At 43.5% G+C, this 27,519-nt stretch overlaps 1 protein-coding gene across 1 annotated transcript in view; it reads left to right on the forward strand.

The window, feature by feature from the left end:
- Positions 1-27,519, forward strand: part of LOC126194798 (peroxisomal acyl-coenzyme A oxidase 3) — a 204,785-nt gene that overhangs the window by 111,495 nt on the left and 65,771 nt on the right. Inside the window, exon 2 of the mRNA XM_049933112.1 lies at positions 26,436-26,588. Within this exon, the coding sequence (XP_049789069.1) occupies positions 26,454-26,588 (135 nt within the window). The 5' untranslated portion in view covers positions 26,436-26,453. The remainder of the gene's footprint in view (positions 1-26,435; positions 26,589-27,519) is intronic.

The following is a 27,519-nucleotide window of genomic DNA, read 5'->3' on the forward strand; positions in this document are numbered from 1 at the left end:
TTTAAAGGCTACCACCTAGCAAGTGTGGTGTCTGGCAGTGACACCACAAGTACTCAGTTCGCCAACGCATTCTCTCGGAAAAAGTGCTGACAACCTTTCTGAACCGGTACGTTACCTTAGTCGTCTTGCTTCTTGCTTCCCATGGAGGTACGTCAACGGAAAAGCTCTGGGAACGGGTGGAACGGTTTCTCGCTCTTCGTAGTGTTGAAATGTGTGTTGCCGCGAGGTAAAGTTACACAGTAGCGGCGTATTAGAGATGAGAGCGCTCTCTGCAGAGTGGCGCCGTTAAACAGCGGCAACTACAAGCACGAGGGAACATCAGAACGTCACGCACAATACTTTTATTACCGAAAAGATTTATAGGTAACAAAACAGAAAACCACAAATGAACTTACATCTTTTATCTACTTTTCTACGCAGTCACCAACGACCCCGATTATAATGGTCCTGTGGACATTACAAACGGCGCCCTCTACAGAGTGGTGCCGCTATGCGGCGGCAAGTAGAAGAACGAGGAACGATCGAAAAGTAACGCACGTCAATTTTACTATCAAAAAGACAGAAAAGTCGCTTAGATCTTTTCCCTACTTTTTACACATTGACCAATGCCCGCAATACGAGGGGCGTTTGAAAAGTCCGTGCAAAGTCCGGGAGATGCCACCACAGGCCCGTATCGAGGTCATGTTTAGTTAGTAGCATCTTTGGATTCGTGTGAATCATGGAAGTCGAGTGATTGTCAAAAAATGGACGTAAAAGAATTTCTTGTGGTTATTAAACAATACTTTATGAAAGGCAAAACGCCTCAGGAGACTAAAGAGAAGCTTGATAAACATTACAGTGACTCTGCACCTTCGATTAGAGCAGTTTATAAGTGGTTTCAAAGTTTTCGGAGTGGTCATATGGGCACAAGTGATGCTGAACGTTCTGGACGCCCTGTGGAGATTACGACTCCAGAAAGCATTGATAAAATCCATGATATGGTGATGGATGAGAGAAGAGTTAAGGTGCGTGAGATTGCTAGTGCTGTGGGCATCTCGAATGAACGGGTACATAATATTTTGCATAAACATTTGGACATGAGAAACCTACCCGCAAGATGGGTTCCGCGATTGTTCACGCTTGACCAAAAACGGAATTGTGTGAAGTGTTGGAAGGATGGTTTGCAGCTGTTCAGGAAGAATCTGCAGGACATTAAGCGTCGTTTCGTCACTGTGGATGAAACATGGATACATTACTATACTCCTGAGACAAACAACAATTTAAACAATAGGTTAGCAAGGGAGAATCTGCACCAAAAAAGGCGAAGACACAAGGGATAATCATTATCGATTATCTGGAAAACGGTAATACTATTACAGGTGCATATTATTCATCGTTATTGGACCGTTTGAAAACCGAGCAGAAAGAGAAACGCCGGAGATTGGACCGCAAAAGAGTCCTTTTCCATCACAACAATGCACCAGTACACACCTCAGCAGTTGTGGTCGCAAAATTAATGGAAATAGGATTCCAACTCATTTCATATCCCCCCTATTCTCCGGACTTGGCTCCCTCGGACTACTGTTTGTTCCCCAATTTGAAGAAATGGCTGGCAGGACAAAAACTTAATTCAAATGAGGAGGTGATTGCAGCAACTAATAGCTATTTTGCAGACTTGGACAATTCCTATTGTTTGGAATGGATCAACAAATTAGAACAGCGTTGGACAAAGTGTATAAGTCTAAAAGGAAACTATGTCGAAAAATAAAAAAGGATTATCCCAAACACGTAAGTAGTTTTTATTTTGCACGGACTTTTCAAACGCCCCTCGTACATATCTCCTATAGTGGTACCAGTTTCAATAAGCTCTGTTCATAAAAATGCATTTAGTTGGAATATAGCCATCCGCAGACTGTTGATTATGCTTCCGCACCTGTCACAAAGCATTGGCCGGCCAGGAATTTCTTTGTGAAACAGAACAGATGAAAGTCCAGTGGTACAAGGTCCGTACTGTATGCTGAAGAACTTCCCGCTCAAATTTGGCAGATTCCCCGCGAACGGGAGCAGCAACATGGAGGCGAGCACTGTCATGCTGAAATTTGACACCATCAGCATTAATGTGGCGTTCGTCACGAAGAACACGTCGGCCAGTGTGGCCGTGCGGTTCTAGGCGCTTCAGTCTGGAACCGCGTAACCGCTACGGTCGCAGGTTAGAATCCTGCCTCGGACATGGGTGTGTGTGACGTCCTTAGGTTAGTTAGCTTTAAGTAGTTCTAAGTTCTAAGGGACTGATGACCACAGATGTTAAGTCCCATAATGCTCAGAGCCATTTGAACCATTTGAACGAAGAACACGACGCAACTTTATCAAAGTTTCAATGTAGACTGCAGCATTCACAGTGGTCCCGTGTTCAGCAAAGTCAACCCATAACACACCATGCATATCACAAACCACATTCTTAACAGATTCAGTCAGTTCGAATATTTGTCATTCTGAGGAACCAGTGTGTTTCCACTCCATAGAGGCCTACTTGGTTTCGGGTGTGCAGTGATACGCCCGCTGGAAGCATTTTGCATGCCTATGGAGTAAAGTCACAGTTTTGATACTGGACTCGTGACTACCTGTCAGAAAGAAAACAGTTCGTAATAACTGAATGGAAGACTTCGAGAAGAACGTAAGTGATATCTGGGGTTTCCCAAAGAAATGTTGTAGGCTGTCTGCTGTTTCTAGTCTGTATAAATGATTCAGGGGACAATGTGAATTGTTTGCAAATGATGCTGCTGTTTACCGTGTAGTAAAGTCCTCAGAAGTTCAATACGGATTACGAAATGAACTGTATGGCGCAAACAATAAAAACTGTGAGGTCGTTGGCATGAATGTTAAAAAGAATACGTTCAAGTTTTTTACACGACAAAAAATACAAATTTAAAGGCTGTCAATACAACTAAATACCTTGGGATTACAATTTCGAGCAACGTAAATTGGAACCATCAAACAGAAAACGGTGTGGAGAAGGCGAACCAAAAAATGTGTTTTGTCGGCAGAACCCTTGACAGACGTAACAAATCTGCTCCAGAGACTGTCGACGCTACGCTTGTCCGTCCTTTCCTGAAGTACTGTGCATAGTATGGAACCCTTACCTACAGAGTTGACAATGGACATAAAAAAAGTTCAAAGTATGGCAGATAGTTTAGTATTATCACGAAATGGGGAAGAGATACGGATATGAAACGCAAGCTCGGGTGGCAATCAATAAAACAAAGGCACTTTTCGTTGTAGCGAGATCTGCTCACAAAATTTCAGTTACCAACTTGCTCCTCCGAACGCAAAAATGTTTCTTTGACTCCCACCTACATAGAGAGAAATGACTATGGTAGTAAAATACGTTAAATCAGAGCTCACGCGGAGGGATTTAGGTGTTACGAGGGGCGACCAATAAGTAGTGCAACACATATGTTTTATTGGCCAATTTCGGCTGAAAAAATGCAGAATTTGTGGTGGAACGCCGTGGAATATTCCCGTTTCAGTCTAGATAGTTGCGTGAAGCTCCGATAGCTGGCGGCGCTATACATAGCCTTCAAAATGGCGTCTGTAACGAAGATACATTCGTTGAGTTTCTTTTGGCGGAAAACCACAGCATTGCAGATATTCACGGGCGCTTGCAGAACGTCTACGGAGACTCGGCAGTGAGAAAAATCACGATGAGTTATTGGGCGAGGCTTCTGTCATCATCGCAGCAAGGCAGCGCAAACCTGTCCGATGTCCCGCGTACCGGCCGGTCGCACGAAGTTGTGCAATGTTGGGACACCCAGACACTCTCATTCAGGTTGATAGACGGATCACAATTAAACACATCGCCCCTCAACTGAACGTCTCTGTTGGTAGAGCTGACAAACTCGTCCTCCAGACGGAGTATTCAAAGGTTTGTAGCCATTGGATTCCTCGCTGTCTGACAGAAGACCACAAAGAGCATCGACTGTTGGAATTGCTTGCGATTTACGAGGCTGATCGTGACACTAGTTTGTCGTATATCGTCACAGGCAAAATGGGTTCATCATTTCGAACCAGAAACAAAACGGTAATACATGGAGTCGCACCACACCACCTCTCCTCCGAACAAAACGGTCGACGGCGCACCCTCAGCCGGCAAAGCTATGGCGACGGTTTTCTGTGACTGCGAAGGAGTTATTCTGTTTAATGCCCTCTCTCATGTTGCAACAGTCACCTCGGAAATGTATTGTGCTACCCTCAGGAAATTGAAAAAACAACTTCAGCCTGCTCAACGCCACAACAGTGCAAACGAACTTCTCCTCCTTGACAACGAAAGACCTCACACAAGTCTGCGCGCCTGATAGCAGAACTTCATTGGGCTGTTCTTTCTTATCCACCCTACAGCCCGCATCTCTCCCGTTCCGACTTCCATATTTTTGTCCCTATGAAGGATGCACTTAGCGGGCAGCAGTACGTGGATGATGGGGAGGTTATTGGTGCAACAAGACGTTGGCTCTGACGTCGACCAGTAGATCTACATCTACGTGATTACTCTGCTATTCACAATAAAGTGCCTGGCAGAAGGTTCAATGAACCACCTTCAAGCTGTCTCTCTACCGTTCCACTCTCGAACGGCAAGCGGGAAAAACGAGCTCTTAAATTTTTCTGTGCGAGCCCTGATTTCTCTTATTTTATCGTAATGATCATTTCTCCCTATCTGGGTGGGTGCCAACAGAATGTCTTCGCAATCGGAGGAGAAAACTGGTGATTGAAATTTCAAGAGAAGATCCCGTCGCAACGAAAAACACCTTTGTTTTAATGACTGCCACTCCAATTCACGTATCATGCCTGTGACACTATCTCCCCTATTTCGCGATAATACAAAACGAGCTGCCCTTTAGTGTACTTTTTCGATGTTATCCGTCAGTCCCACCTGATGCGGATCCCACACCGCACAGCAATACTCCAGAATAGGGCGGACAAGCGCGGTGTAAACAGTCTCTCTAGTAGACCTGTTGCACCTTCTAAGTGTTCTGCCAATGAATCGCAGTCTTTGGTTTGCTCTACCCACAATATTATCTATGTGACTGTTCCAATTTAGGTTATTTGTAATTGTAATCCCTAAGTATTTAGTTGAATTTACAGCCTTCAGATTTGTGTGACTTAAAGCGTAATCGAAATTTAGCTGATTTCTTTTAGTACTCATGTCAATAAATTCACACTTTTCCTTGTTCAGGGTCAATTGCCACTTTCCGCATCATACAGATATCTTATCTAAATCATTTTGCAAGTCGTTTTGATCATCTGATGACTTTACAAGACGATAAATGACAGCATCATCTGCAAACAATCTAAGACGGCTCCTCAGATTGTCTCCTATGTCGTTAATATAGATCAGGAACAATAGAGGGCCTATAACACTTCCTTGGGGAACGCCGGATATTACTTCTGTTTTACTCGATGACTTTCCGTCTATTACTACGAACTGTGATCTTTCTGACAGGAAAGCCAAAGAGTGGGGAATAACATGGTGTATTGCAAACCTAAATAAGAAAAAAAGTGTTGCATTACTTATTGAATGCACTTTGTAATTATGCCCACAAGCTATTCGAGACGGGAACGGTCGAGAAATTGTTTGAAAGTGGTCCTGTGGGCTCTCTGCCACGCACTTGGGTGTGAATTGCAGAGTAGTGATGAAGGCGAAGAAAATTAAGCATGACGGGAGAAAAAAGATGATATAAGAATCTGGGTAGCACAGGCAAAAAGAGCATTTTTCGCTAAAAGGAGTCTTCTTATAGAATGCAGAGGCAGAGGCAGAATGTAAGTTCGGAACATGGCATTCTGTGGAAGTGACACTTGAACTGTGACAGAACCTTAAAACAAGATAACTAAGCCTTTAAAGTTTGATGTTATAGAAGGATGCTGAAAATTAAATAGACTTAAAGGATAAGAAATGAGGAAGTTCTCTGCAGAATCGGCGAGGAAAGGAATACGTTGAGTACTCTGACTAGAAAAAAGATCATCATCATAGGATGTGTGTTACACGTCAAAGATCAATTTCCATGGCAATAGAGAGAGATGTAGACAGCAAAACTGGCACGAGCCCTCGAGATTAGAATATACGCAGAAAATAATTTAAATCTTTGGGGGATGGTGTTGCCCTGAGAGGAAGAGGTGGTTCTATAGAGGAATTCGTGGCGGAACACATCAAACCACTCTGAACGCCGATACCCAAAGAAACAAAAATTAATTGGTCTCAAGAGATTCCTTGATGACAGTATCCAGTAGATCGGTGCGTGGTACAGGATTTTTGTCTCACTGATCATCATTCTGTGGTTGTTTGAGACACTGTATACGGCAACCACTGATGGGGAAAAACTGCCATGCCCTTTCAAAGAAACAATCTTGGAATTTGCCTTAAGCGGTTTGGAAAAGCGCGGTATTAGCCGAGCGGTGTAAAGCGCTGCAGTCATTGACTGTGTGGCTGGTCCCGGCGGAGGTTCGAGTCCTCCCTCGGGCATGGGTGTGTGTGTTTGTCCTTAGGATAATTTAGGTTAAGTAGTGTGTAAGCTTAGGGACTGATGACCTTAGCAGTCAAGTCCCATAAGATTTCACACACATTTGAACATTTTGAACGGTTTGGAAAAGTCGCTGAACGCTTAAACAGAAATGGCTGGACGAGTTTTAAATCGCCGTCCGCTCTCCAGTGTCTTACCACTGCGCCACCTCACTTGATAAATTGCCTTTGGATTTGGCGGTACGTGGGCCGAGTCAGTTCAGTGACTCTCATTTAGGTCATGGTTGTCGGTACCCGTGTGGCGATCATCCTTGTAGCACCGGCTACATTTCTGGTGTCCTCTCTGTTGTCTTTTACATACCTAGTGCCGATTGCACTGTTACAGTCCCTCCGCAGATATTAATGTTTCACAGTTGAGATCTAGTTTCGCTCTTGGTTTTATTTCGGGGTGGGGACTTAAAAAGTAAGAAAAAATCGGACAGAGAGCAGATATTAAGAGCAGGGAACGTGAGGCGGTATTGCAGGCGAGAAACCGCGTAGCGAACTGTCGACTCAGCGTGCTGCCACACGTCTGCGTGGGAAACTGCTTGAGCCGCCTTCACGTGTGCTGCCTGCACCGGACGCGTGTCTCGCCGTCTAGCTTTGCGTCGCCCTGCTAGCTCACAAGAAGACCGCGCTTACTCGTCACCCCACATTACGTCCAGATTTATGGTATATTCAGGGCTTGGTCAGAAATAAGTAACAGAAGTGAGAGCTTTGAAAAAGTAAAATTTTTAGCGCGGGTGGGACGAGGCATGAGTGATTTATGTTAGCGTAGCTTAGAGACGTAAACGGCCGCAGTGGTAACAACAGTTCCCATCAGATCTCTGAAGTTAAGCGCTGTTGGGCTTGGCTTGCACTTGGATGGGTGACCGTCCGGGTCTGTCGAGCGCTATTAGCGAGCGGCGTGCACGCAGCCCTTGTGAGACAAATGGAGGACCTACACTACTGGCCATTAAAATTGCTACACCACGAAGATGACGGGCTACAGGCGCGAAATTTAACCAACAGGAAGAAGATGCTGTGATATGCAAATGATTAGCTTTTCAGAGCATTCACACAAGGTTGGCGCCGGTGGCGACACCTACAACGTGCTCGCATGAGGAAAGTTTCCAACCGATATCTCATACACAAACAGCAGTTGACGGGCGTTGCCTGGTGAAACGTTGTTATGATGCCTCGTGTAGGGAGAATAAATGCGTACCATCGCGTTTCCGACTTTGATAAAGGTCGGATTGTAGTCTATCGCAACTGCGGTTTATCGTATCGAGACATTGCTGCTCGCGTTGGTTGACATCCAATGACTGTTAGCAGAATATGGAATCGGTGGGTTCAGGAGGGTAATACGGAACGCCGTGCTGGATCCCAACGGCCTCATATCACTAGCAGTCGAGATGACAGGCATCTTATCCGCATAGCTGTAACGGATCGTGCAGCCACGTCTCGATCCGTGAGTCAACAGATGGGGACGTTTGCAAGACGACAACCATCTGCACGAACAGTTCGACGACGTTTGCAGCAGCATGGACTATCAGCTGGGAGGCGATGGCTGCGGTTACCCTTGACTCTGCATCACAGACAGGAGCGCCTGCGATGGTGTACTCAACGACGAACCTGAGTGCACGAATGACCAAACGTCATTTTTTCGGATGAATCCAGATTCTGTTTACAGCATCATGATGGTCGCATCCGTGTTTGGCGACATCGCGGTGAACGCACATTGGAAGCGTGTATTCGTCATCGACATACTGGCGTATCACCCGGCGTGATGGTATGGGGTGCCATTGGTTACACGTCTCGGTCACATCTTGTTCGCATTGACGGCACTTTGAACAGTGGACGTTACATTTCAGATGTGTTATGACCCGTGGCTGTACCCTTCATTCGATATCTGCGAAACCCTACATTTCAGCAGGATAATGCACGACCGCATGTTGCAGGTCCTGTACGGGCCTTTCTGCATACAGAAAATGTTCGACTGCTGCCCTGGCCAGCACATTCTCCAGATCTCTCACCAATTGAAAACGTCTGGTCAACGTTGGACGAGCAACTGGATCGTCACAATACGCCAGTCACTACTCTTGATGAACTATGGTATCGTGTTGAAGCTGCATGGGCAGCTGTACCTGTAGACGCCATCCAAGCTCTGTTTGACTCAATGCCCAGGCGTATCAAGGCTGTTATTACGGCCAGAGGTGGTTGTTCTGGGTACTGATTTCTCAGGATCTATGCACCCAAATTGCGTGAAAATGTAATCACATATCAGTTTTAGTATAATATATTTGTCCAATGAATACCCGTTTATCGACTGCATTTCTTCTTGGTGTAGCAATTTTAATGGCCAGTAGTGTACTTTATTGAGAAGTGGCGGCTCCGGTCACGAGAGATGACAGCCGTCGGGAGAGCGGTGTGCTGACCACATGACCCTCCGTATCTTCATCCAGTGACGCCTGCCGGCTGAGTATGACACGGCGATCGATCACCACCGTGGGCCCTTCCGAGGCTGTTCGGAAGGAGCTTAATTTTAATTTCAAGGCTGCAGCGGAAGGAGTACTGAACGGTATCAAAGCTCTGTTGGGTTGAGTCGGTATGCGCAATCTTGATTATCAAGCTTTACCTTACTTACACTGCAAATAAACCGAAATTGTGCTTGATGCATATACTGTATTAATTAACATTTTCATAAACGGCATGAAAGTGAAAGACAAAGGAAGATTTAGAGTTGCAAATAAATTTCCAAGAAAGCATTGCACTTATAGCATTCACGAGCACAATGCAGCCCTGTGATGCCTATTCTTGATCAACAGCCTTCAAAACTTTTCTTACCTCATCAGAGAGAAAAGATATCTCATTACGAGAAAACTGCATCGACATTTCGCTGTACATCGCCAACTAGCCTCGCCAGTATTTGGCAAATGATGCGTTGAGCGTGGTTTGCTGCCAAACTGTGCGGTGACAGAACATTTTATGAATGTAAACCAACTCTGTCTTTCAATAGAGGCTTTAAAACAACCATAAATTATAAAAATGCGAGGGTTATAACGTCTGCAGTATGCCGAGAAAATTACTGCTTCCCCCGTTTTTACGATGTATATCTCCCCAGCACGTGCAAATCATCAACCGTAAAATTATAAAGTAGCTATCTTACATACAAAGTTCATGTGTACGCTTACAACCCCTTCCTGGAAATTTATTTACAATCTCAAATTTTCATTTGCCTTTACTTTTCATGCATTTAATGAAAATGTTAATAAATACAATATGTTTTTTGGTACAGTGTAATTAACGTAAATATTGAAAATAAACAAAGCTGCCGTACTCGGACTCGACCCCACGATCCGCGTATCGTCCTGCACTCTTTCCGTTGCACCAACCGTCGCCTGGAAACAACGCTAACATTAATGGCTTGTGCTTCGCCCGACCTGCACCAAAACCGCTATTTTCTTTTCTAAACGCTCGACAATCTGTCACTTCTGTCACTTTCATTTCTGGCCAGACCTTTCATATACCATAAATCTGAACGAAATCGGTAATGACGAGTGGCAGTCTCCTTGTCACGTTCACATCGTGTCAACCAATCCGCTCTGTTACACTGACGCTGCATTTGTCTCGACACACCCTTTCAGCTTTTCACAGCGTAATTAATAGCCCATTAAGTTTCGGGCATGCAGCCACGCAAATTCCAACTCGTCCACTGATACTTCGGTTGCGTATTTTCCGACGTCTTGGCTAACCCCGAGGAAGGCCGGACGATACGTGACCGAAACATCAGTGGACGAGTTGGAGTTTGCGCGGCTGCATGTTTCAAAATTGATGGATTATGTATTCGTTTCAATCCTACACCTGCTAGTACCTTTTTCTGGTGCACTTCACATTTCCGTCGCGACGTAGTGTTTAGCAGGTTAATTCTCTCTTTACCTCTTTTTGGTCTAGATGAAGTGCTGAGAGAGCTCGCTAAAGTTAAGAGAAGAAGTGGAACGTGAGCCCAGAGTAGTTATGTTGCGGATTTACACTTTACTGGTTACTTCTGCCTACATTCACAAAACTTTGGAGACATGAAAGACCACTGAAATCATGACATATTAAAGTGGTGATCTGTCCCAAAACGGGTGAGACAACAGAGGTCCTTGGAACCAGAATACAAAAATGACGTATTTAAGAATTTCATGAAATGTATATAAGCAGTAGCAACTATAGAAAAACCAAGATCAGAATAGTCAGTGCATATGTGAAATATTTTCCGTGACAAGAGTGTGAAAATGGTAATATATTTCTTGCCAATTCAGAATGATAGTATTCGTTGCTCCAAAGGATCTCCAATGTCTGATGGCCAAAGTCAATGAAGTCAAATTAAGAACTATGGAAGACTCCCGTGCAAAGACAAGTTAATACAGAAATAATGTAGAGATCTGCTGTAACAGAATAGAAATGTTTTGGGTCAGGTTTCATATGAAGAGAACGCAAAATTCGTAGTGGAAAGCTATATTCGTGTCATGTTTCCCGGAATCCTCAGAATTAGAGCTATCGTTATTTTAAATCTATATTAATGACATGTCTTCCATACTCTCATACTGCAATTATTATCTTTATGTGGATCACTTCAGCCCTATCCCAGCGACAGACAAAGAAGTCAAACGGCAGCTATAAATTCCGTTAATGAAGATGTCCACTCTACATAATATTAGCCCAACAAAATCGAACTCAGACCGTACTCTTCTAAACCCTTGCCTATCCTCGTAGTCCAACATCTTATCAGTTCATATCTGCGCGATTCCTTGCACACGTCATTCTTAAAAGGATATAAATCCCTCTCGCTTCCTCAGTCAAATATTTTTGTGCAATAGTGGATCATCACTTAAAGTGGAGTGAAAGTGCTTCATTATCATTCATATAACAAACCCCCATTGTATAGGTGCCGCTACAGATTCCCCAGTTTCAAAAATAGCTTATCGCTTGAAATAGTCAACAGAAGCTCTACTTCTCACCTATTCCATAGTACACATGTTTTTATTTATTGGCTCCTTTTTTATTACTGTGTGTTTTCTTCTTGTCTTTGTAATCTTTGGTTATATTATAGCTATTACAAGTAACACAGTAATTATTAATTAAACAGTTATATTACTCCCGCGTGTGTCTTTGTCGCTTGAAAGTCGTAAGGTGTTGGTCTGGTCTAAGAGAGGGTATGCAGACTATAATCTTAGCAGGACAGACAAACCAATAAATAAATAAATAAAAGTAGAGGAATTTAGGACATACACAAAGAAAATCAAATGGCGATTCTGAGAGGGAAGTCTAGGACTAGTGAACCTGGTAGAATGAAACAGAATGGACCAAGAGGCACAGAGAGGCGCGCCGTTGACGAGGAATTCTCAGACGAAGAAAATAACTGGAAGACATAAACAGCTAGGCAAAAATTTAGATATTTCATGTGTGCTGTAAACAGGAGTTGGTGGTGGTCGTGTTAACGCGATATGGGCTGGATCCGTCATTACGGAACTCTCAGTTCTTTTCCGCCTGATTTCAGTGAGCAAGAAGTGAGGCAGTGGAAGGACCAAATGGAAAAATCGTGTGTGATCACTTCCACTTCCTGCATCTGGCTTACAGGCAAAGGAAACCTCCCGAAAACTTCTGTTCGGAACAGTGGCATTTAGACCTTTACTTTATTGCCGGGACAAACTTGTCGCAGCCGAAGATATTCTTGTTATTCAAGTGTCGTGGTGGTCATATCGTAATTGGTCTGTTGACGACCTCTTTGCGTCTATTCCCAACTATAAAAAGTGAGTAGTCGTAATTACTTTCATAATGTTGCACTTAATTAGCTTAAATTCATCAGTGTGTCATCTCCAGTTATCTATTTTACGAGCTATTGCCAAATATTTCAGTATCAGTTGCAGTAACGCTGAAAGACATCACTATACCATTTATAGAAGGTTACCACATCGGTAGAAAATTGCTTATCTGATGCTTTACTGCGCTCTGCACAGGCCGTCTCTAATTACGTAAAATGCAGTTTTGCTTTACGGATGGTGATGAACCTTCAAGGGAACTGCTGGTATTTGTCACAAGCAATCTGGCAGAAATGCCATTGCAACTTGTCAGTTACTAGAGAAAAAAATTTACAGTGAAGCGACTTTCTAAAGATGAACTTTGATAAATCGCTCAGAGTAACGTTGCGTTAAGCTATCAAACCAGTCGAAGTCCTGAATTTGGAAAAAAAGAAAAAAGTTCGTAAGAAGTAGCTGCAAATCTAACGACTGACACCTGTGCAACTGCTTACGAAACGTAAATGTCACACTAGTGTTTAGAGGTTAATACGCAGATAATATCTCACTCACTTGTATCGACAACTTCCATTTTGAACTAAGGTAACTATTTTCGCTGTGACTGCATCACCAGTGTAGTACTGCTCCGAACTTGCTAACATGTGTGCAATATTTTTGAAAAAATGTTGTTTTTGGTTCCTGCGTCGGTTGCTATGACACATACTTTCATAGCGAAGTTCGCTAAAGCACACGATGGCTGCGTCATTCTCAACCCAGAGGTAAGCGTTTCGAATATGTTGACGGGAGAAATTTACGTCACTAGTTCACTATGTGATCAGAAGTATCCGGACATCTAGTTGAAAATGACTGACAAGTTCGTGGCGTTCTCTATCGGTAATGTTGGAAATCAGTATGGTGTTGGCCCACTCTTAGCCCTGATAACAGCTTCTACTTTCGCAGGCACACGTTCAATCAGGTGCTGGGAGGTTTCTTGGGGAATGGCAGCCCATTCTTCACAGAGAGCTGCACTGAGGAGAGGTATCGATGTCGGTCGGTGAGGCCTGGCACGAAGTCGGTTTTCCAAAACATCCGAAAGGTGTTCTATAGGATTCAGGTCAGGACTCTGTGCACGCCAGTTCATTATAGGGGTTTATTGTCGTGTAACCACTCCGCCACAGGCCGTGCATTAAGTACAGGTGCTCGATCGTGTTGAAAGTTGCAATAGCCGTCCCCGAATTGCTCTTCAACAGTGGGAAGCAAGAAGGTGCTTGAAACATCAACGTAGGCCCGTGCTGTGATAGTGCCACGCAAAACAACAAGGGGTACAAGCCTCCTCCATGAAAAACCCGACCACAAAATAACACCACCGCCTCCGAATTTTATTTTTGGCACTACGCAAGCTGGTAGATGACGTTTACCGGGCATTGGCCATACCCACACCCTGCCATCGGATCGCCACACTGTATACCGTGATTCGTCACTCCACACACAATTTTTCCACTATTCAATCGTCCAATGTTTACGCTCCTTACACCAAGCGAGGCGTCGTTTGGCATTCACTGGCGTGATGTGTGGCTTATGAGCAGCCGCACGACCATGAAACTCAAGTTTTCTCACCTCCCCTATCATAGTACTTGCAGTGGATCCTGATGAAGTCTCGAATTCCTGTGTGGTCTCGATAGATGTCTGCCTATTACACATTACGACCCTCTGTCAACCAACAGACGCGGTCGGCCTGTATGCTTTTGTGCTGTACGTGTCACTTCACGTTTCCACTTCACTATCACATCGGAAACAGTGGACCTAGGGATGTTTAGGAGTGTGGAAACCTAGCGTACAGATGTATGACGCAAGTGACACCCAATCATCTGACCACGGCCGCGCGGTCTGGGCGTCTTGTCACGGTTCGCGCGGCTATCCCCGTCGGACGTTCGAGTCCTCCCTCGGGACCGGCCGGAGTGGCCGTGCGGTTCTAGGCGCTACAGTCTGGCACCGCGAGACCGCTACGGCCGCAGGTTCGAATCCTGCCTCGGGCATGGATGTGTGTGATGTCCTTAGGTTAGTTAGGTTTAAGTAGTTCTAAGTTCTAGGGGACTGATGACCTCAGAAGTTAAGTCCCATAGTGCTCAAAGCCATTTTGAACCTCCCTCGGGCATGGGTGTGTGTGTTGTCCTTAGCGTAAGTTAGTTTAAGTTAGCTTAAGTAGTGCGTAAGCTAAGGGACCGATGACGCCAGCAGTTTGATCCCATAAGATCTTACCACAAATTTGCAATTTTTTCTTTTTTTTTTTTTTACCTCACCACGTTCGAAGTCCGTGAGTTCCACGGAGCGTCCCATTCTGCTCTCTCACGATGTCTAATGACTATTGAGGTCGCTGATATGGAGTACCTGGCAGTAGGTGGCAGCACAATACACACAAAACGTATATTTTGGGGGTTGTCTGCATATTTTTGATCACATAGTGTATTTGGCCAGAGCAAATGAGCAGTAGTGGCTTCAAATCTTGACACAAGAATGCGCTAGAATGTTAAGGGTTAGATCCCAGATCTATCTTGATAGTGGGCCATCTATCAGATGGAGACATTGAGCTCGACGATCCTCTTGAAGCTATTTGGTTAGTGTCATGCTATGAGCGAGAATGGGATTTCGTCCTCTTTCTTTCATTCCACAGTAATCCGTAATAACAAAATCACAACATGCAGTGGAAAAGAGCTCTCTGGAATCATTCGTAATACACTTGGTGTCTGTCCTAAGAGTATTCAGTCTTATTTTCTCTTATGTTTCGGTGTTTATGCAATGTGTAGATGGAGTCGGTCCAAACAAATGCTGCTGATTACATGTTTCATGCGACGTCCATTGTCGACGGAAATCGTCGGTTTGTTTTCCAATACTAACAAAGTGATTTTTACATCGGAGTTTTACGTGCCCATTCGATAGAGCGGTCACAGATAAGTTTTGCGCGACATTCGTTTTATCGATATGTATTAAGAGGGACAGTAAAACACGAAGAATAATGAATACTCCAGTAGCGACTGAGTAGCGCACCTTCTAGGCTGTAGCAGACTGAGCGGGACAGGGCGGCGTATGAGCCTGTGCTGGAGTACTTGTTATTCTTCTTGTTTTCCTGTCCCTGTTAATACATATCGATAAAACGAATGTCGCACTGTACTAATTTGTATTTGTTCTATCGAATGAGAACGTAAAACTCTGCTTTAAAAATCATTTTGTTTGAAATGGGGAAACAAACCGACGCCTTCCGTTGGCGTAGCTTGAAACACATGATGAGTGTTATTTTTTTGGGCTGACTCAAGCTACACTCTGCAAATATGAAATTGCAAATATCTGCCGAAGCACCAGAGAAAATGCGCCGGACGACTCCAGGCTGCGGTCACAATGGCACACTGACAAGAGGATTCCGTCGACGGCCGACCGGCCGACATCGGCCGAAGACAGACGATGTTTTCAAATTAGTACGCCAGAAAGTGCGTGATCACAGTGCGGCCGATCTCATCGCCGGAACTTACAGACTTCTAACTTCGGTCAAATCAGTCGACGTTCTCACACTAACCGTGGGCTCTGAGAAACTTGTAAATCTAGTCCAAGAAAGAGGGAGTTTATGGCATCTCAAGGGTGAGAAATCTCATAATCGGGATGTAACTCGGAATCTATGCAGTGAAATCGCAGCTTTATTGAAAACCACAAGTAGGCAAAATGTTTTATCAGAAATTTTAGGCGTAAAGTAGAAACTCAAGAAATAATTTGTTTGTGTGAGAGGAGTGGCGCATTTATGCTTAAAAGTTACTGCAGTGGATCTTAGCTGAGTTGTGTTACGAGGGCATTTCTCCTCTGAATGCGAAAATATTTTGTTGACACTGACCTACATAGGGCGGAGCGATCACCACGATAAAATAAGGGAAATCAGAGCTCGTACGGAAAGGTATAGGTGGTGTTCATTCTTTTCGCGCGCTATACGAGATTGGAATAATAGAGAATTGTGAAGGCAGTTCGATGAACCCTCTGCATGGCACTTAAATGTGATTTGCAGAGTATCCATGTAGATGTAGATGTAGATTAGCTTTCTACGAATTATAGTTACTGCTTAATGGTACTTTTGTGCCAGTAAGGTGGTGATTCTATTTTATGAGGTGATTTACAAATGTGTAGTATATGTTTCCACTTTTCGGTGGTTTAGGTGTTTAGAGTACCTTAGTCTAAATTTTATGTTTGTCTTTCACATGCATGCTGAAATACAATCATTGAATGTTGATTGATAGTGGCGGCAGCTGTGTAACAGCACAAGAGCACGTGAACACCCTAACTTTCGACAACTTACGGATTTATTGGTTATTTTTCTTTGAATGCTTTTAATCGTAATACAGATGCTACAATCTGGAAGATACAGTAGTTAAATCTACGGCGCTACTGTTCCTCTAGACTTATTTTCGGGAAGGAGACCAGACAGCGAGGTCATCGGTCTCATCGGATTAGGGAAGGAACCATCCCGGCATTTGCCTGGAGCAATTTAGGGAAATCACGGAAAACCTAAATCAGGATGGCCGAACGCGGGACTGAACCGTCGTCCTCCCGAATGCGAGTCCAGTGTCTAACCACTGCGCCACCTCGCTCGGTGAGAAACTTGGCATCAGGCTCGTGAGCACATCTACAGTTGTGCAAGATTTAAGGAGCTTTCGCGCAGGCGTAACTCGTGTGACATAAGTGCCTTAACGGGCCAAATACACACGAATTTGATAAAACAACATGCACAGTTCACAATGTGCACAGACAGGCCTTGCCACTCAATAGAAGTTTACGTCAGTGCGGCCAGTTGGAGGTACACTGCGGCGGACTTGTATCCCCATTGGCTCGGCATAAATGTCGCTGGATGATAGCCCACTCCTCAGATATGCTAATTCACTCACTAATATGCTGTAATAGATCGGACGTCAGTACGTATTAAAGTTATACTGACAGTAAAACTATTTTGTGCTTTTCTGATTGAGTTGTAGTATATTAAGTTATGAAGTTTATCATACAGTAATCCATTTGAGGCGCTGACAAGGGAAACTCCGCATTGCACCCCCCCCCCCCCCCTCCTCGGCCCCTCCCAGATTTATTGGTAATATGGTCCAGTGAACAACAACTGAATACAGATCAAGCATGGAGACAGGAAGAAGCTGTAATGAACTGTGAAAAAAAATCGAAATAGAAACAGCGAACGGTCCAAGCTTACTAAGTACGACATCGAGTGTATTTACATAGCCATGATGTCGTTGTTATTAGCCGGCTCGGTAGCTCAGCGTGTTCGGTCAGAGGGTTGGCCGGCACGGTAGCTCAGCGTGTTCGGTCAGAGGGTTAGGTGCCCTTTGTGCTAAAAATACTGAGTGAAGGTTCAACGACAAACTTGAGCGAGCGTCATGCGACCTCAAATGGTTCAAATGGCTCTGAGCACTATGGGACTCAACTGCTGTGGTTATCAGTCCCCTAGAACTTAGAACTACTTAAACCTAACTAACCTAAGGACATCACACACATCCATGCCCGAGGCAGGATTCGAACCTGCGACCGTAGCAGTCGCACGGTTCCGGACTGCGCGCCTAGAACCGCGAGACCACCGCGGCCGGCCATGCGACCTCCACCCCCAACAAATGCAACGAACAATAGCGAGCAAATAGAGATCAACAAGAAAAAAAAAGAGAGTTAGCTACCCCCTATAACAAAACATACTAAGTGAATGGAGCAACGATGCAATTGAGCGGATGTCATGGGACATCCTCCCCAAACAAATACAACGAACAGTAACGAACAAATTGAGATAAGAAAAGAAAGCGGATGGGCATTGTTCGAAACTCTTTTGTGCCAATTTTTTACTTATTTCTTTCTCAGAATTATCAACTATCCGTCCTGTGACAAACTGCCTATTGGCTTCTGTCTCGGGTTCTTCGGCCGACGTTCATCTAATGATTTTTCTGACGTTTCGCCAGCACGCGTGGCTGGCATTGTCAAAGCTTCAACCTCCATTGCCGGCAATGGACGTTTAAGCTTTGACAATGCCAGCCACTCGTGCTGGCGAAACGTCAGAAAAATCATTAGATGAACGTCGGCCGAAGAATCCGAGACAGAAGCCAATAGGAAGTTTGTCAACAAGTGGCCACGAAAGCCTTAACAATTTTGTATCCGTCCTGTCATTGAAATGTTTCTCTGTCTGTAGCCCTGACAATTGTCATACTATATATTGGTTATAGAATATGAGTCATGTGGCAAGAGTACATTACTTCGTAAGTAAATGTGATGAATAGCGATACCAGGCGAGATACCACATAAATATGTGAACAATGTTACAAAAAAGAAATTCAAGCGTCAAAACTTCCATAACGGAACGCAACTTCAAAAACGTTAAAAACACATTGTGAAACTGTTGCGTTCATTTGTTGCAGCTTATGTGACGAACTATCATATTTTCATCATTTCCTTGGGAGTGATCACTTTCAATTCATACGACCACCTAAATCGGGCAAGGAGGCATATCCCACTCACTTACCTGGCGTACAAATTAGTTACGTTGATAAGAGATTCGTATCATATGACACGCGTACTGTCACTAATACCTTCTATGACACACCAGACGTGGTTTGCGTTGGAGGATTGGGTTGGCTTGTCGCCTTGACATCAAACATTTGCGGTTCCCATTCGAAAGCCACTTCCTTTCGGCCGCTAATAGAGTAGGTGTGCAGGATCAAGTTTCATTATAGGTCTCTTCCTTACACCTCGCTGTTGCAAACGGTCGTTTCACCACGACGCAGACATAAATTTGAATACAACGAACAGACACGTCAGTGACCGGAAGGACAGTTCATAATTTTGTGAAAAAATAAAAGTGGCACAACGGGCTTTGAACACAGGCTCGTCCGCTGTGTAGTCCAACTCGGTCGCCGCCTAACTACGACGCCATGGCTCTGCATCTGTTCTCGATGTTGTACTTCTTGAGCCTGGACCTTTCACTGTTTCTATTTTGCTTTTTTATCACAATTCAGTACACCTTCCTTTTTTCATGCTTGATCTGTGTTCAGTTTGTAACGGGATATCTGGCTCTGAGCACTATGGGACTCAACTGCTGTGGTCATTAGTCCCCTAGAACTTAGAACTACTTAAACCTAACTAACCTAAGGACATCACACACATCCATGCCCGAGGCAGGATTCGAACCTGCGACCGTAGCAGTCGCACGGTTCCGGACTGCGCGCCTAGAACCGCGAGACCACCGGGGCCGAACGGGATATCTACTGGGCCCTCTTACCACTAAATCTGAAGAGGGTGCGATGGGGGTTTCCCTTGTGAGAATCATAAGAGCATAAAGCACATCGTCGTCGATTGTGAGACTGTAGCATTTATTCACGCTTCTGAAATCTGTTTAATCTTATGGTGAGTCATTTTTATCTGTGCTATAGGGCCACACTGTATATATCAAAATTAACGAAAAGCTGCATCACTGGTTTCTCTAATATTCTAAATGTGGGATCGACAGCGGTGTGCTTCAGGCCCTTTTGGATCTCAGCGCCTCATTTGCATTCTAATCAACTGACCATGTTGGTTGGCATTACTACTTGAGTTTCAACATTTCCACAAATGACGCTTTGTGTTTGGTGTTGGTTGTTTATTGTGCAAGAATCGGCTTTCGGTGCAGTGTAAACATGAACTATGTTGTAACTACTTTAAATGCTAACAGAGAAGTAAAGCTGTGAGGTGGGATCGTGCATCGTGCTTGGGTAGCTCGGTCGGTAGTGCACTTGCCCGCGAAAGGCAAAGGTCCCGAGTTCGAGTCTCGGTCCGGCACACAGCTTTAAGCTGTCAGGAAGTTTATATCGGCGCACACTCCGCTGCAGAGTGAAAATGTCCTTGTGGGAACAGACTAGTAAATTGCCAGGAAAAGTTAGCCGCAAAGGAACTAAGGGCTCCGAGAACAGATCCTTTGAGAGAGTGACGAAATCAAATAAGCATGACTACAAGCGAACATTTAACAAGGTAGTCTACAGTTAGCACAAGTTGTGTGCGTGCAGCGTAAGAATATCTGATTTGCAGCCCGGAAGTAAATTCGTGAACTGATACATCTGTTAGGCCTATTGTACATTTGTCCCAAAAAATGGTTAAGCACGAAAACTCCCCTTTACACAAAAATGCGAAATTGAGAGTTGCGAAAGTTTACACGTTATTTCGTTATTGCCCTAAACTGTACTTAATTATGTACAAAACAACAAAATTCCACAAAAACAATTCTTTCTTTTGTCTGATAAGTTATACATATTATTATTATTATTATTATTATTATTATTATTATTATTATTACTGTTATTATGATTGGCAGTGGCTGTAGTATAAACTTATTGAGAAGCGTAACCGTTGTACAGCAGATGCTATTAATTTCACATTCTCAAATTTTTCCGAATTAAAAATTTGTCAACTCCCAGAACATATACTCGCGAGACGATAACTGCTGCTTACTGGTGTTTTTATGCCAGTAGGATGTTGATTCTATTATATGAAGTGATTTTCAGATGTGTTGTATATGTTTCCACTTTTCAGTGCTTTAGGTGTTCAGAGTATCATATTCTAAAATTTATGTTTGTCTTTCACATGTATGCTGAAAGACAGTCATTGAAGGTTAATTGACATAGTCTGTTTTACCGAATTTATTTGAATTGTGCAGAGTGTTTGTAATCTCGCGTTTCATGCACCAAGGATTATATCGAGAATGTAATAGAACGTTTCTCTCTTTATCTGATACATCCGTAAAATTCTAGTACTTTCAGCATTGCAGCCTAGTCAGCAATCGTGATAATCTAATATATAAGAAACTATCAGCCTCGATTGCGGTTATGAAACCAACCTTTACCTAGGTTTCAGCCCAAGTAATTGAACCTTCTTCAGAAGATAAACCTGATTCTATAAGGCTTAAGATCCGGCGAGCGCCTCGTCTCCATGGACGCCTCGGAAGCTCACGTGAAACTAAGTAGACATGGATGACGCGGTGCATATCAACATGACGGGGAACATTGTGCATGTCGAACTGAGACCATGACTGTCAAAGATGAAATATAGAATGGTTGAAACTCTGAAACATAAAGCTCTGCACGGGGCGAGGGACTCGCCGGAGCTTAAGTTAAGTCGTGGTGGCGACTTAGTACCTATGTACCGCATTTTTAAAATGTGACTACGCCTATTCAGGCTGTTTTAGTTTTATTTCTAGACCATGCCCTCGTAGACATATTATAGAATCAGGTTTATCTTCTGAAGAAGGCTCGATTACTTGGGCTGAAACCTAGATTAAAGGTTGGTTTCATTACCGCAATGGAGGCTGATTGTTTCTTATATATCCTTAAAATGTGTTTTGTTATTTCATAAAATGAAGAAAGGGTATGCAGTATTTGCCACTTTCTTTCGCGACAAATAGAGCTCATTCACATGCATTCGGCGTCCTTTTAATCGCGGAATCTCGTGGTCGTGCGGTAGCGTTCTCGCTTCCCACGCCCGGGTTCCCGGGTTCGATTCCCGGCGGGGTCAGGGATTTTCTCTGGCTCGTGATGGCTGGGTGTTGTGTGATGTCCTTAGGTTAGTTAGGTTTAAGTACTTCTAAGTTCTAGGGGACTGATGACCATAGATGTTAAGTCCCATAGTGCTCAGAGCCGTTTGAACCGTTTAATCGCGGAAGACGCAATTCAGTACTTCTGTTCAAGCATACAGAGGCGTTGTGACATCCATTCTGCCCAAGGAAGTCACACAATACTCTAACATCCTTGATAAAATAGATTCTTACCTAATCTAACCTAACCTAACCTCCTTGATCCCGCCAAAAACTGACAAAGAAGATCGGACGCACTATGATCAAGTTGCCGGCCGATGTTATCGGGCGGCCTCTGCTGATTTCGTCTGCGACCGTTGTCGGTGCCACTCTGAATACACGACAGACATCCCGTCTACACACAGACTTAATATCAGGTCGGAGGAGCAATAGCAACTCACCTCTGCGAAGACCTCGCCGAGAACACCAATGCTTACCGGATGAATAAGTTGTTGGCTGACTTAAATGATTACGTACGGGACATAACGGTCACAAGCTGGCTGTATGATAGGTTGCCGGAAATTTTCTTCAGTGTCTTTACGGAACTTCTTTACGACGTTCCTTTGGAACTGCAGGCAGTAGCAAGACGGCATTTGACATATAAAATATATTCGAATACGAACAACCATCAGCTGTATAAGACAATGACAATGAAAATCTGTGCTGCACCGGGACTCGAACCCAGATTTCCAGCTTTAAGCGAGCGGTCGTCTTTTTTTTTTCATAAGGGCCGGAGAGAAGGGTCGGGGGCAAAGAGGGTAGGGATCGTCTTTCGAGGCTTGGCCTCAATGTACCGTTCCCGCCCTCTCAGCGCCAAGGAAAGGAAAGGGGTTCGATAGGATCTAGGGAACTTTATTGGATCAAATTCACTTATATCTATTTATTTAGTTTTATATTATATGCATATATATTTAACGGGATCATATTACCTCCACCAGAAGCTTCCGAGTCGTCTTAGCGTAATGAATGTAAGGGGGACTTCCTCTAAACCGGTTTGCTCTGAGGATCAATCGTGTGCCGTGACTCATTTTTATGTGTACCTGAGGCTTCCCCATGACAAGACCTGCCGTAAAGCAGAACACAATCAAACTCTAGTACCCCCAACGCTCCAATGGGCAGGAGGATCCTCGAATAATGCGCCTAAATAGTTCGATAGTCGTGTGCGGTACAATGCACGGTGGCGGAACGCCTCATGAGTCGTCAGGTGGACCCACAAGTCCAGAGCGTTTTCGGGAGCGGCTTACAAAATGTAATACAGCACCATGCCCTTCAGCCACTTGACGGCGTTCGTTCTTGTAGTGGGTAAATAAGTGGTATCTGGGTGCAGGAGTTTGTCCGGCGTGACAGACTCTGGTTGTCGTCGCAACAGGAGCACCAGCATACGTTGTACAAGACCCCAACATCTGCCTGCCACAGCACATGTCAGGCGGTGCGCATCCGAATCGACTACGGCACACTGCGGACACAAAGGGTCGTCGGTGAGATGGACGGATTAAACGCTGTGGCTGTCCGTGCTCGACTCACAGCTAGACCCAAACTTACGTATCTCTTCGTTCCTGTATCAGAACCTGTACTCGTACACAGTTATGTAATTCGCGTTCAGGGGAGGACATTTTTAATTGAAAGACGCTGCCTGTTGTCGGCGTATCGGCGCATAGATACGATATTGCGGTGTCTGTGTTGTAAAGAAGTACCTTGCAATGTTTATTCGGACACGCATTCGCCTGGCTCAGCGTGTCTGCAGAGCTCCGTGGCTTCCGTGCCAATCCTAACTTCCCTCTTCCTATTCTTTCTCTCTGGCGCTACCGGTACGTTAAGGTTATTGTTTAATTAACACTGGCAGAAACAGACGGGCAGTTTATCGAATAATGTCTACAACCTTCAGAGACGATAACAGGGAGCGCGGAATTTTACAAAGAGCCAGAGTAAACATTTTCATCTACGTCTACGCCGGACGCTGCCTTACTGTGCGTGGCGGATGGTATTTTGGTACTCCCTTCTTCCTCTTTCCATTGGCGAGTGGTGCGTAGATGGAACGTTTGTCGCTAAGCCTCCGTATGAGATCTAATTTCTCTGATTTTATTCGTGGTGGTAGTTTCGTGAGACGGCATGCTGGCAGATGATACAGGAACAAAGTGTCGCAGTCCATTGATGAACTGTAATATAGTGGTGTATTCGTTTCCAGTGTTTGAATGAGAACAACACTGCAGGTTGTCATGCTGAGTAAGTGGAAGTGTACGGTAATAAGGCATCATCACACTCTCGTAATTGACAAGTCCTATATCATTTCGATGATGTACTACAAGGACGCTAATAAATTGAATTGAATTGAATTAATCAATAAACCTTTCCGTGATGCACGACATCTCTCTTGCAGCATCTGCCACTGTGGTCTCCGCAATGATCCGTCGTTATTCGTAAACATTTTCTTAGTAGCTCGGTACTCCCTTATTCAGCCACAGAATGCGGATCTTCACAACAGGAATGAAACGTCTCACAGTGCAGTAGACGCTGCTTTGGTCATTGATGCCCACGTAATCAAGAAGAAAAACGTTCACCATACCGCCATTTGAAGCTTGCAAAAATTTTGAAATGGTTTTTATTTACAGTAGAAGGTAGAAGAGAGGAAGTTAAGGAAACGTCCTCTCTATTGTAAACATTAGCTTAGCTACCAAATTGGATTCAGTGACAGCATTCGTCCGTTTGGGAAAGAGCCGAGGGACCTGGTAGGTAAGAACTACCAATAATTTTAAGGAGAACCGTGTCGAACAGACGCTCGTCTTCTTGTCGTTTTAACTGCTGTACTCTTGTTTCTTCCTGTTCAGAGAATGCTGTTGTTCCGCAACTGTAATTCAGTTAATTAGTAGCCGCTCCAGTTACTAATATGATCCTTAACTAAGTCTATGTTACGTTTCGGCTTTCAATTCCCGGCCGTTTTCAAGTGGAGCTGAAACCTGTGTTGTGGTGAAGCAACGTCAAATGATCATGATCATTTAACTTAGCTTCACCATAGCGCAATATTCAGATCAACTTGAAAATGACACGGAAAGGCCGAAAGCGGACGTGGACTTAGGTAAAGATTATATTAGCAACCAGAGCGAATATAAATTAATAACTGTAGTATTACGAGTTAAAGAACAGGAAACAGCAACGAAAATAAAGCAAATTACAGACACAGCCGGTGGCTTCTGTACCCTTCTGCCAGATTTGAGCTACTGCCATCAGCTCAGATACCAGAGCTCGTGGAGGCGTGGATTGTAAGTATTATTTCTCTCCGTGGTGTAGATTCATCAATCATTACTATAATTAATTACCATAACTAAAAACTGTCGTCGGCAATACTTCATTAATTAACAGTAGGTTTCATTTTCGCAACTGTGCTATTTTCTCCAATAGCAAATACTTTCTAGAAGTACTACAGATTCCCCCCCCCCCTTTTTTTTCGCGCCGGCTGGAACTTAATCATAATTTACATATGGTATCTTATTGTTGTTGAATGACACAGAGGCCGCTAAACCAATGAATCAGAACTTGGTTTTGTGATGTGTCGGCTTCTTCAACTCTGCTATTTCATGGCGCAGTAAAAAAAATTATACCAGTATCGTAAAATAAATAACATCGAGCAACAGAACGTATATTGATTTACAAAAATTAATGTTTTTGATCTATGAATGCTATACAACACTTTCATTCACTTTCGAATATCTGTGCTTGTAATACGCAAATGTGAACAACCACCTTACTCTATCATAAAGAAGCGTATTTTTTTCTTCAAACACTAGTGACATTGTCATAAGGGTTGCATGGGTTTTTCAACAGGTGTAAAAGTCGTCACGTGAGCACATACTCAGTGGTTGAGATCTTCCCGCCAAATTCAATTTGCATGACTGAATTTGTAACAAACGAAAGACGCGATGCGTGACGGTAGTTGTCAATCAGTTAAAGTGGTAAAGTGGAGGCGTAACTGCTGAGCTAATTTCAGTTCTCTGTGGAAATGACGGCTCTATTATTGTGTGGACGAGAGAGAGATACAAAGAGAGTGCCAAGTGTGACGATATTATATTGGCCAAAATGTAAATCTCCGCAAAACATGTCCGTCCACCAGTTGCTTCAGCTAATCCCTGTGTCGCAGAAGAAGAGTTAGCTGATCTTTTTCTCATAAACTGATGCATAATCTTGTCGTTGTTACTTCTACGTAGACGTTCTCGTTACGTGTGGTTGTGTCTAAAATATGCAGGCATATACCTGAAAGTTTCGTCGCCGGTTTATATTCTGTGTTTTCAGTACACACCCATTTAGCCCAGATCGTTTTCGTGACTTTGGTGATTACACTTATTATTTCCGTTGTGAAAGAGGACCGCATCCAGTACCGGTATTACATGTATGTTTAATTCTTTCTTTCTTGTTGCACTGTTTTGGAACAATTTACTGTACTGTAGCTCATTAACAAAGTAGACACTGTGTTTTTCTACCGGCTACTTAATAATTGATTTTTATTCTTTGAATGACATCTGTGTAATTTTTATTTTTACAGTGACATACAAACCGGAAGATGGCCCACGCGAATGATACAAGCTTTATACCAGACCTCCCATCAGGACCATTAGATGATTACAGGAAGAAAGCATCATTTGACTGGAAAAAGATGAAGTTGGTATTTGAAAAACCAGATGTACTGAAACTGAAGGTAGATGGAAAGAATTGCTTTCTTAATAAATATCTTTCATTTTGATATTTGCATCTAACTTTGTGTAATCAACTTCTGTGTTTCTTATTTTTGCATTTTGTTATCAATCAGTGCTTCTTCATAGAGTGCATTGAATATTTGTGGGATCCAGAAATTTTAATGAGGATCCACCAACAATGTTCTGCCTGTAGCATATAAGAAACTTGTAAAATTTATGCAGGAGATAGATGTAGTAAAGGAAATTCAGGAATAGTCTGCACACTGAGGGGCACTTGCTTATGTATAGCCTGTAACCGAAACAGATGACTGTGGAGGAGTGGGGAGGTTCGATGCATTTTAGAAATTCTAGTGTTAGACAAACTATTAGATCATATCAAAAGTTGGAGGGAATAATTAAAATGTGCGTTAAGTTGTTAAGAGCATATCTAGAAAGTTTGTCAGGTAACCAAAACACACTGAAAATAATAGAAGCATTGCGGTATTTGTTTTTTGTAACATATTGTAGAAATAAAGTTTAATATATTGCTGGAAAAATTGGTTAATGTTAAGTTGGAAGTAGAAAGAAAGAAAAATATTGGAACATGGCTAACAGACTGGTACTATTGATCTGAAAGCCTTGAAGGGTAGTGTGGTCTGGAGAAAACTGTGTATTTGGCAAAATTAGATAACTATAGTGAAATTTGACTAAATATATTTTTTTCTCTCTAGGCTTCTGAGGTCAGTAGAGCCACAACACACTAATAAAAAGTATCTTATATATGATGAATGATAGGTATGAGTACTGAAGATGATAAAACTCTATTGTTTATTATGAAATAGTAACATGAATTAATTTCAGAGTCATGCACACACAGTTTTTGCTTATCCCATATGAAATATTGTACGGTAACCATGCACTAAAATATGAGAGAAGTACGGACAGAATTACAAT

This window comes from Schistocerca nitens, chromosome 1, assembly GCF_023898315.1.
Source record: "Schistocerca nitens isolate TAMUIC-IGC-003100 chromosome 1, iqSchNite1.1, whole genome shotgun sequence".
NCBI classification, from domain to species: Eukaryota; Metazoa; Arthropoda; class Insecta; order Orthoptera; family Acrididae; genus Schistocerca; species Schistocerca nitens.